Genomic DNA, 11397 nt, shown 5'->3' with positions numbered 1-11397 from the left:
AAGGCATTAATAAAATGTAAAGAGAAAGAAAGAAAGAAAGAAAGAAAGAAAGAAAGAAAGAAAGAAAGAAAGAAAGAAAGAAAGAAAGAAAGAAAGAAAGAAAGAAAGAAAGAAAGAAAGAAAGAAAAAAATTAAAATCCGACCTTAGCCAAGAGAGGCTCGAGCAATGCAGGCGAAGCTCGATTGCCCTCTAGCGGTTCACACAATGGGACTTTTATTTTGAAATTAAATGTCTTGCAACTGGCGGGAAACTTCTGTGTCAGTGGATTATGCACAACTACGGACCTGACAAGTGAGTACGTATATAACGTTAGTATATATTTGTACATTCATGTAGACAGTCGTTTGTGAATGTAATATTTGACTTGTTTTTACAAAGTTTCAGACTACAAGGTCTACAAAACAGGAAGAATTGTGTGATTTGTGAATTCTGACCCCGAGGAATCAGATACAGAATGGTTCAAATAGTCATTTCAGGGTTGGTGTGAAATACAAGTTTTTACAGACCATGAATGATCTAAAAGTGCTCGTTGAAAATGCTTTTCGATGTGTTCTGCAGTAACGCTGCTGAAGGTCCAGCTGAATGGCTGCTGGTGGAGCTGCAGGGAGAAATGATGTCCAGACAAAATACTGGACTAGCAGGAAATCTGATGGGGGACCTGCACTACACTAAAGAGGTTTGGCTTTCTCTAATAATTGGGCACATCTCAGACCAAAATCAAAAGGAAAAAAAAAAAGAATATAGATACATACATATATGTTAAACATATGTATGTGTGTGTATATATATATTTATTTATTTATATATATGTATGTATATATTATACACACAGAATTATAAAACTACTTTTTACCTATGGTAAATTCTTGATTTGTCCACTCTTCAAGGGATTACCAGTCCTTATAGTCGGACATCACATCCTTTATGGAAAACAGGTCAAACTGGAGAAGCCCTTTGCTGTTCTGATGAAACACTCTGGACTTCCTCAGAATACAGAAGAAACTATGGAAACCAACCAAGAGAAACCAACATCTTACACCGTCTCCGCCCTCATCAAAAAGAAGCTTATCTTTAAAACTCGACCCAAACCTATCATCACTAATGTGCCGAAGAAAGTATAACTTATGTCCAGATATCAGAGATTTAACTGATCAGCACAATATTCTAGATTTGTAACCATATGTTGTTTGGAATGGTGGATTAGTATATTAATGCATTTGTTTACTTACATTGTTGTATTTTTGTGTTTTTTTGACAATAATTATAAACAAATATAAATATTGTAAGTATGAAAAGCAAGTAATAGGTCTCAATAAAAAAAATAAAAAAAAAGAATACTCCAAAATTCCCACTTTTGAATTGAAGTTTATTGTATCAAAACATCAGTTACAAGTCTTTGCAAAAAATAATTATGAGGGAAATGTCAAAATTGAAAGAATCCCTTTTTACATACAGGACAATGTACATAATACATCAAACAAATATGTAAAGTTCATGTGAGGTTAAAAGACCATGCAGGTCCACTGTACAAGTACAGGTTAGCTGTGACACTCAGACTAAATGGTGCTGTTTCTTCAACTCGTGATTTAATTCTGAGTAGGAGACAAAAGCTGCCAGTGGCAATCTGTCAAACAACTGCATTTTGGTTAAAAACACGAAACCTCTACCATTATGGATTATGAATACTGTAATTTATAAATCCATAATCTGTACAGTGTTGTTAAAATTACATTTTACATCAAATAAAGTTTCCTAGGAAAATGTAGATACACTGATATGTGTGAGAATTCTTGCATGTTTAAAATATCTTAATTTTACTTACTTTACAAAAATATATATTACTTTACAATATACTTGAAATGACTGATATAATCCTAGCTTTCACGTATTAAGCTTCACCATCTAAAAATTAATGTACTGGTATAGTGTCTGGCAGACAGCAGAGCAAGAACTTTTTACACTGTATATTGCTTTAACCCAATTTGTAATTTCTTTTTTCTTTTCTTTTTTTACATAAATTTTAAGCCCCGCAATCAGAGGGATTTCTGTTCCTGAAGACGGAGCATATCAAAGATCAAAACTTTGGCACCCAGTCTACAAATGAATAGCATAAAATCTTAAAACACACAAATGTGAACAATGGGATTGCAAGTTTGATTGTACACAAATTATAAATTTCATAATTGCATTGTGTTGTCAGAGTCATCATCGTAATGTTGCAGCCTTATTGGATGCTGCAGTCCACAGCAGTTCACTGTTAAGACACAGTTATCGCACATGTAGTGCACAAGTCAAGTGGGTAAATATTTCATAAACTTAAAGCTCCTCTCTAAACTTGTCCATGCTCACATTTGCACACTAGCCTCAGTGTTTATATCTCTGCCAGAGTTTAATGTGTGTTTTGGGGGGAAGGGAGCAGAAAAAGTTAGCATTAGCATTCATGGAGAACTGCTAAATCTGCTAATTGTTACATTAGGATGGCTGAGGCTGGGAAAAAAGCTGGAATGAAAATCCACTGTATACCTTTGCTCCATATAAGGTAATCTTTAAACACCTAAATTTGCATACCATAAATAAGCTACTTCAGTTAATGTGATTCATGTTTATTTATTTTGCTAACCGACCATTTTATTTAAAATAATAGGAACCATAAGTTTATAAGTTACAGAAAAGTTTCTTGTTAGGGTGACGTTAATAATCGTTTTTGTTTTTTTGGGGATATAAAACATATTTACATATTGATATGTCAATATGACTTGTTCCATCTATAATAAAAAATAAAATATTAAATTTTTTATTATATACTTCTACCAAGTTTTTTTTAAGGTAAAAAGGAGAATAGGGTAAAAATAGGAATTCATTTTTCTACACAAACATGCTGCAACAGAACTATCTAGATGCTAGAGAAAATCCTTTTTGGTTGCCTGACACTATTTATTCACTGGTACTGGATGTAACTTTAGTAAAAATCTCAAACTGTAAACAATGCCTACAGTGTAGTAAATCATTGTGGAGTATCATAAATCTCTCATTTAAATGCTGCTCTTTCTTCAATGTTCTATCATGTTACACCACAAAAGTATCAGAAGCACCAGAATTTGTAATGATGAAATATAGAATTATGCTGGATTGTCAGATTAAAGACATTAAAATACTAACTGGATTTGGCAAGTAAAACCAGGTTAGTGTCTTATGCAGGTTTCTTTAAGTTTTGGCACACACCTCTCTAACCTTGACAGCTCACATTCTGTATAATTATAAGTTCAAGCACCAATATAACCCTTTAACTTCATATGTCAGCTTAACTACATTAACTTATCACTCTTACACTAACCTTTGGCTCTACTTTTTTTGCCCATCTTGGCTGGCGCCTCCTCAATGTGTGCTTTATAATCACGAGAAGCACAATTCCTGATTTTAACTCATGAAAATCATTGCTTTCTCAAAAGCTCTTGATTTTGTCCAAAAGCTCTCATGTAGCCGTAGCTAACATAGTTAAAATAACTAACAACCAACAGTCTTGGACCTGCACATGATCCATAACTATAACCAGAATTGCAGCACCAGGTAAAGACGGGTCCATTTCAAATGAACCCTGACAGCATGTATTGATCTTTTAGAAAGACTATGCTTCGGCATAGGATAGGTGGTACTGTTCCTCTCTTTTGTTACAGCGCTTGGCCACTATGGCCAGATAGAGCACCAGAAGTATGAGCCAGTAACAGGCATAGAGGATGGTGCCCGCAATGAGCAGAGCCTTCTCAGTCTCACTGAAGGGTTCTTGCACCTCGCAGTAAATGGTATAAACCACGCCACCGAGCAGTATGGCCGCCCACATGGTCACAGGCACAGCTCCAATAAGGTTTACCACTATCTTTTTCCTGCCTGATGTGCCCCAACCTGCTTTGTTAATAGTCAACAGGGCAAAGATCTTGGCAGGCAGCAAGCTTGACATGTAGAGTAGTGAGTATAGTGACATGAAGATCATGACAAGGCTGCCCCGCAGGAAGCAGGCATAGGTGGCCTTCACCATCCCCACCAGCTGGACCGTCAGCAAGAAAAGCAAGATGTTCCACAACCGACCTCGGTAGAACAGATGGATGACTGTAGCCACCAGAAAGAAGGGGAAGAACCCAGTGACCACAGATTCATAGGTCATCCAGAGGCTGTGCTTGTGGAACCAGAGCGCATTGTAGAGCCACTCTCGAAAGTAAGACTTGCTCCAGCGGGTCTGCTGGTTGAGCCAGCGCAGGTATTGCGTGGGGGTCTCAGTCTGGCATTGTGAGCGTGCCGTGAACTTGGTTTTGTAGCCGAAACTGAGGACGCGGTTGGTGAGGTGCCGGTCATCACCGAAGCTGCACTTGCTTCCTAGGAAGGTCTGGTGGTACCAGGGCTCCAGGAACTGTTGGAGGAGAGAGTTGCGGTACATTCCTAGAGGTCCGCTGATGCACTGCACGCATCCAAAGTAAGACTGGCAGGCCCGCTCTATGTTGAAAGCCATCCAATACCGGACACTGCTCAGAAAGGAGATCCAGGAGTCGTACTTGTTCAGAATCTGAAAGAGACAATGAAAGAACTCTCCGTGGGTAATCTTTAAAGAAGAAAGGTACTGGAAAACTTGTTTGTTGAAAGAAACATAAAAATGTCTCTCATTTTTTAAACTAAAAGAGGCACATTTCTCACCTGAACATCTCCTCCCACCCCACCCACTTCTGGATCCTCCTCTAGAACCTTCAGCATCTCAATGGTGCATGCTGGATCAAGTACAGTGTCAGAATCACATACCTGCAAAACCAAGAGATGTATATGATTTAGAGAACCCTCCTCTGCAACTTTAACTCATGCAACTATTTACTCTTTTCAGTTATTGAGGCTGATGTTGACAATGACTGTGTGAACAATGCAAGGACTGTTGCAACCATAGGCATTGGCTCACAGATGTTTCAAGGTCACTTTGGTTTCTGAGGATATCAATCATATGCCGAAACAATGAAAAGTTGATGACAGCGCACAGGTGTGCTCAGGACTACAGGGGAAGGTAAGTAATAAGACTGACCTTTGACCTCAATGCTGCATGGATTCATATTACAGTGACAATGAGGGAACTCTGGGGTAATTGCAGACTATGAAGAGTGACAGTATATTGTAGACTCAATAATATGAAATCCAATGTTTTTCAAAATAGTAATTTGGCCATCCAAGAGCAACAAGTAAGCAAATTTGGAATGAATGCTGTTTACTCCTATAAAAGCCAGTACTTTTTCCGTTTTATTGAATTTTTAGGTTGTAAATGGTGTCTAGACTTACTTGTATGTAATCCACAGTATCTCCCAGTGCTTTGAAGGCTGTATACATCACCTCTCTCTTGCCGCCCCACTCCTGCAGGATGCAGGAGTAATGGCAGCTCCGCACAACCCTGGCCACGTGTGCAGCTTCCTCAGCATGCAATGAGCCTTTCCCTCCTCCCCCATCCCCGTCGCTGTGGTAATTCCCCTTCCACACCACACAGCCCGTCTGCTCCACTCCCCCCATCACCTCCTGGAAGATGTCCATCATGTAGGAATCCTCCTGCCGATTCCCATCCACCACAAGCACCACTTTAAGCCCGGGAAAAGAAATGCGGCGAATGCTCCGCAAACACTTGCGAAGGTAGTCCGGATCTTCCTGATAGGCTGCGATGCAGAGGGCCACGGTGTGACGGAGGTGCTGAGGTCTGGAGGGGCCACGCATCTGTCGGTGCTCCAGATAGGCGAAGAGGCTCTGCAGGAGGAGGTGGAGGGACAGAAAGGCACCGTACAGGCCAAAAGACAGGTGGTGCTGCTCGGTGTGGATAAACTGGTAGCCCGTCACATAGGCTAGTAGGATAGCAAAAAGCACCACTGCTGCGAATAGGGTGGTGATGAAGATCCGCACCGCAGTGCCAAATCGAGAGGGCATCTGAAGAGGGAGAAAAAGGGATGTTATAACTAAGGGTAGAGAGAAACATCACTACCTCTTCTTCTTCTCCCTCCTTACCTGACCATTTCCTCTTTTCTCCCCTCCCACCAGTAGCTATTTCTCTATAGTGGAATCATTTTGAAAAAGCACAAATCTAAAAATAGCAAATATAAAATATACATTTTATATATTATTCAAAAAAATATATTTTAACTCAAATTAAAGTGTATACATTAACTGGTAATAATTCACCCCAAAATCAAAAGAAAAAAAGAGAAAGAAATAACATAACAGATTTTTTTTTAAATAAAATAAATTAGAAAAAAAAACACAAAAGTGCAACGAAAAAAAATCCTAACTTGGGCTTTATTTTCTTGATATGAGGTATAACACATATAGATTTATATATGGTATAGTAGGCTATATTGAATTTTTGTAAAGGCTTTGTGAGATTACCACATGAACAGAAGGGTCAACAATTTTGAATGTATTCCAAACACATGGCAACAACTGACATTGTGACAATTTAAGAACCCTATCAACCTCATGTGAAACTCTCTCTCAGTCACTCTCTCTTTGTCTTTCTCACTTTTTTCCCATTCTCTCAGGTTAATGACTTTAATTAAAGGCTAGGCCGAGTTTGGCAGGTAATCAGTGGCACCCAGACTAAGGAACAATCCCCCCCTTTCATTCATTCACTTGCCTCCTACTCCCCCTCTCATTAAAGAAAGAGCTGCTTCACTCAGTGCCCTTATATCATAACAGCCAACGCAATGGAGAAGAGTGGCAGAAATAACCCTGACTTCCACTGAAGTGGTTGTTGATTTTTCTATCACAGTAACTGACTGTTCTCACAGTTATGTACAGCTGTGCAAGACCAGTACTTAACCGTTTTACATCATATAATTCCAAGAAATACATAACTGTTCCTTTCATATTAGCAATTTTATTTCACGTTAGCTACATGAAATAAGCAATGTATCTGAAGTGAGAACTGCCATAAAACTTAAATATTGTTTATGAACTATATAATGGGTTTCTGCCTTTCTTGCGTTATCCTACACACCTTCTTGTGATGTGAACAAAGACAACATATACCCTGAGGGTGAGATAGAGACAGCAGGCAGATACTGAGTGTTTGACCCTAATTAGAGGGAATCTTCCTCCGGAGGCTTGTTAGCTCAAAGGGTCGGGTATGAAGAAGGGCCCCATGTCAAACTCAACAAGACACCAACCATCACTCAGTCCCCAAACACAGCAAACAAACCCACTACCATATGTGTGATGAAAGGTGTTCACATGGCAGACTTTGATCACGTGGTAGGATTAAGTGAATTCAAGATGCACATCCAAGAATAGTGGAGATTGAGTCATCACACAAGGTGATCTATAACACATTTAACCTTTAAATTAACCATTTAGGACAATGTTAATATCTGCATACTGCTTTGCATTCTACGTAACCTCTGGATGTCAGTTGCTAACATAATGACGGAAGTTGAGTAATATTTCAACTTTCCACCAAATAAAGAAGTCAGAGGTCAATGGTTACTCACTGTTGTCATGATGAGATATTCACAGCCCGGGTGGAGTTCAATCCATGAGAGCTCGATAATCTCAGATCCTTAGTTTGCTTTTAATAATTCTATTCCATACTCTTCTCAGTGATTAACAGAGAAGATGAAGGATGTTTTCTCGGGTCTGTTTCTCTTGTGAGTGATGATAGGGATGATCATGGGTAATCATGCATTCTCAGCCTAGACAGAAGCAGGTGGTCTCAGATGAAACAGAAGTGGACAGGATCCAAAAGATCTGTATGAAGTCACAGGTGCATTGCGGGTTGGTAGGGGGGTAACCGGCTAAAGCCTCTTGCCCTGTGTATTCTCAGGTGTGAACCAGATAGAATGAGGACTTTGGATGCAAGACAGGACACTGACAAAGGGAGGAGGTGGGAGAGGAATGAAGGGGGGCTGGGAATCACCAGGACCGATGAGGGAGGGCAGCAGGTGAGAGGATGTGAGATGAATGGCTGGAAGGCAGAGCATGATTTGTTTGGGTAAATTATTGTACCAGTACACTATACTAATATGCATTGTAATTATTGTACCAGTACACTATACTATTATGCATTGTAATTATAATGATCAACTGAAGTAATGATCAATTGAGACAAATAATAGATATAAATCACTTTTCAATTTTATAATCCGCAATCCGCAGTCATTATGTGATTGGTGAACAGAATAAAATAAAATGCTAATATTCTTGGAAACAATATTTGAATTTTTTTTTTTTAAATCAAATAAAATATTTTATTCGAAAATATTAAAAAAATATTTTATTTTAAACATAATTGATGTTTAAGAAATTGTATCTGTTTTTTTTGTGAATTTGTAAATGAAAAAACACTAGGGGGCACCTACTGAGAATTCATCCTCTCATTCAATTTCCAAAAGACCCAAAATCAGGTACTTCTTTTTTATATATATAATTAAATGCTCACATTCATTTATATAGACCTGATCAAACAATAGTAAATTCACTAGGATTTTAATAAAACCCACACTGAACTTGCATGTAATATTTAACAAATCTTCTGTCAAGTTCTTCCATCAGGCTAGAGCCTGCCTTGGGGTGAATCATATTTTGGTCTCTAGCAAATAGTTCAAACACTTTTGAAACTATCACTAGACCCTTGTGTTGTCAAAGCATGATGAAATGGAAAGCTAAACAGACGTCATTTTCCTTAATCGAGCCCTTCTGAAGCTTTCCTGTTTTATTCCGTCCTGCTGCCGACTTAGTTACTCAGCCCCGGGGCACTAGCAAGGGTGCAAAGAAATGGAGGGCCAATCTTAGTCCACTAGGACTAATATTGTAATTACTAAAAACACACATATGAGGATCTTAAAAAATCTCATAATTTCACAGATTCTCTCAAGCTCTACACATAACCATTTATTTTAAATTGCTTAGTGCAGTATTATTTAGTGCCTTGCATAAGCACAAGCTTACAGTAGCCTATTTGTGCAAAAAACACACCAACCCAACCTAAAATTCCATGCTTTGACTCTCTCTCAATTTTGTGTATTATACACACACACACAACCACACAATGAACATTTGACAGAGCTCTTGTGCAGCATGCTTTCATATTTCATCCACTCCCACAATAAACACAGACACAAAACAAAACTCAAGTTGAATGAAATGTCTCTTACCTTCCCAGCCCCGCAGCTGTGACGGTGGTTCTCTCTCACTCTCTCTCCTCTGGTGGAGTCGGTGTGTGCGAGTGTGTGTCGCCAGTCGTCTGCTCCGCTCCTCTCCACCACAGTGGAGCACAGCACCGTCCTTGTTCAGCCTCCTGCTCACACTACATCTTTATTCCAGCCACACTTAATTCAGGAGATCCCTTATCCAAAAATACAGCACCATCACCCTCCTCCTCCTCTGCTTCCCTCCCTTTCTTTTTGTCCCTCTCCCTCACTCTCCTCCCGGAGAGTCCCGAGGCATGAATACCTCTGATATCGGCTCTGAACTAACTTCTCACCTGGCGCGAGGAGGACGGGCGTCCGCCGGTGGACCTCATGCCTCTGTTTCAGTGCTTTACTGCAGTGCCATCGTTCTGCAGTGCAGCCGAAAATCCTTCAAGGTCCCTTCTCAGTGCCTTTCCCCCCTGCTCTGCAGTGCAGCCAGCCTTCAACAAGACTCCGGACTGTTTGAGCAGGCACACTCTTCTCCTGGCTACACACACACCCTCTCAATGCATCCTTTATTGGGTTATTTATTTATCTATCACCCCTCCCTGCACCCCTCCTGCTGGCAGCCTGCAGGTCCAACACCGGCTGATGAAGAGATCTGCGAGAGAAGGAAGAGAAAGATCGACTGCAGCAGGCTCGGACATAATCAATATCCACGGCATCTCCAAACATTCCTATCCCGGTTGTGTCTTCTTCCGGCCACCCAATGAAAACTTGCTCTGTTTACGGAACGACCCCCCGAAATATCACCAGCCAGGTAAAACACGCTCACGCCCTTTCTCTTTCCGAGTCTGCTGCATGTCAGGAAGAGTAATTAGGGTAATAGCTCTTTCATGGCTGAATAGCAGTCGTGAGAAGGTTATTATGGGGTTTGCGGGGAAGGAAGGTGAAAGTGTGACTCTTCACTAGATAACTCCATCGTGGCGTCACCGATTTACCCTTTGCTGTGGGAACGTCCTTGGATCTAAACCAGAGAAGCAATTATCAGACACCTCAAGAGACTTGTGAGGTTCCTTTGCAGAAACACTGAGACAAAGTTTATGACTTCCAACTGGGCAGCAGGCCACTACACAGCAGTTGTTTTGCCAACACTTCCTGAATATTGGTTTAAATACATGTGCAATTAACATTATGACTTGTCAAAACATGGGTATCAAAATCCATTCATTCTCTCTCTGACTCTTAAGCCCCTTTCACAGAGAGATTCCGGAAAATACACAGATAAAGTGACCCGGGATTTGACCCGGGTTCGTTTGATTTTGGTTCATTCACACTGGCAGTGATTTTCCAGAATCAGAGAGTGCGTTCACACACAACCCGTAAAAATCCCGTGAAGACACGTGACATCGATGTGACATGTAATGTCTCAGCAGCGTCTAGTTTGCTTATGAGCTGCGATTTCTCTCTCGAGAAATCACGCTCGTGCATTTTTTTCTCTGATTCGATCATAAACCAGCACATTAGTACCGTTTCACTAGCCTGCTTTCACTTCACTTCAGCGTCATCATTACGACACGGCATTGGTTACGGCTTTTGTTCACACAGCGCCCGTTCCGGGACTGATCCCGGCAATGTTACTAGGTCCCCGACCCGGGATCAATCCCGGAATCAATCCCGGGTCGTGTTTGCGTTCACACAGAAGGCGTACTGGCAATTTCCCGGGTTCAACGCGCTGTGTGAAAGGGGCTTTAGAATTAAACAGGCTGTTTGTTTTTGCTATTGTGCCTTTAAGACTATATAAGCATCATACACTGCCCGGCCCAAAAACAAAAAAAGTGCTGTTGGATTTAAATAGGCAAATGAGTCTATGACAGGCTCAAAATGTGAAAGAATGGTTAGGAGCATGAGGAATCACTTTCACACATGAATTCGTCCAGAAAAAGATCTTGACCAAAAATTGATGCACTTCTTGATGGAAATAAATGTTGTGTTTGTTTCTCCATTAAGAGGTGCATACCTTTTTTGCCAAGTTCTTGTATTGACAATGCAATAGTCCAGCACTCTGTAAAGTCTATTCAAGCACATCCCAAAGACTTTCAATGAATTTAAGGTCTGGACTCAGAGCCGCCAATTCATGCGTGAAAATGATTCTTTATGCTCCATCTCAACCATTCTTTCACATTTTAAGCCTGATGAATCTTAATATCGTCATCCCGGATTATGGCCATGAAGTGTGTTTCCCTACATGGTTGTGCTACACAC

General features: G+C 40.3%; 2 protein-coding genes across 3 annotated transcripts; one reads left to right on the top strand and one right to left on the bottom strand.

Annotated features, from left to right (window-relative positions):
* Positions 1–216: 216 nt before the first annotated feature.
* chtf8 (CTF8, chromosome transmission fidelity factor 8 homolog (S. cerevisiae)) lies at positions 217–1346 on the top strand. Of its 2 annotated transcripts, none has more exons than XM_077193388.1 (4): positions 217–292; positions 380–478; positions 560–677; positions 889–1346. In XM_077193388.1, the coding sequence occupies exons 2-4, from the start codon at positions 456–458 to the stop codon at positions 1120–1122; spliced, it is 375 nt and encodes a 124-aa protein (XP_077049503.1). In that variant the 5' UTR covers positions 217–292; positions 380–455; the 3' UTR covers positions 1123–1346. The 2 variants fall into 2 exon arrangements, with proteins under 2 accessions (XP_077049503.1, XP_077049504.1); XM_077193389.1 differs by having other exon boundaries at positions 233–292; positions 386–478.
* Positions 1347–2816: 1470 nt separating this feature from the next.
* On the bottom strand, positions 2817–9274 carry has3 (hyaluronan synthase 3). Its single transcript, XM_077193386.1, has 5 exons — positions 9157–9274; positions 7495–7967; positions 5309–5938; positions 4685–4786; positions 2817–4556 (listed from the first exon to the last, which is right to left on the bottom strand). The coding sequence occupies exons 2-5, from the start codon at positions 7501–7503 to the stop codon at positions 3627–3629; spliced, it is 1671 nt and encodes a 556-aa protein (XP_077049501.1). The 5' UTR covers positions 7504–7967; positions 9157–9274; the 3' UTR covers positions 2817–3626.
* Positions 9275–11397: the final 2123 nt, after the last annotated feature.

The sequence above is a fragment of the Siphateles boraxobius genome, unplaced genomic scaffold, assembly GCF_051911475.1.
Source record: "Siphateles boraxobius isolate OS27281-9 unplaced genomic scaffold, OSU_SipBor_1 31, whole genome shotgun sequence".
NCBI classification, from domain to species: Eukaryota; Metazoa; Chordata; class Actinopteri; order Cypriniformes; family Leuciscidae; genus Siphateles; species Siphateles boraxobius.
This window is presented reverse-complemented; position numbering and strand designations above follow the sequence as displayed.

Excerpts from the sequence above, each read along its gene's own strand:
- chtf8 (XM_077193388.1), top strand. The coding sequence starts at position 456 with ATGGTTCAAATAGTCATTTCAGG. Across the intron at positions 479-559 it reads GTTCAAATAGTCATTTCAGG|TAACGCTGCTGAAGGTCCAG; the intron begins GTTGGTGTGAAA and ends TGTGTTCTGCAG. Across the intron at positions 678-888 it reads ACCTGCACTACACTAAAGAG|GGATTACCAGTCCTTATAGT; the intron begins GTTTGGCTTTCT and ends CCACTCTTCAAG.
- has3 (XM_077193386.1), bottom strand. Across the intron at positions 4,787-5,308 it reads ATACTGTGGATTACATACAA|GTATGTGATTCTGACACTGT; the intron begins GTAAGTCTAGAC and ends TTGGTTTTGCAG. Across the intron at positions 4,557-4,684 it reads GGGTGGGAGGAGATGTTCAG|ATTCTGAACAAGTACGACTC; the intron begins GTGAGAAATGTG and ends TGTCTCTTTCAG.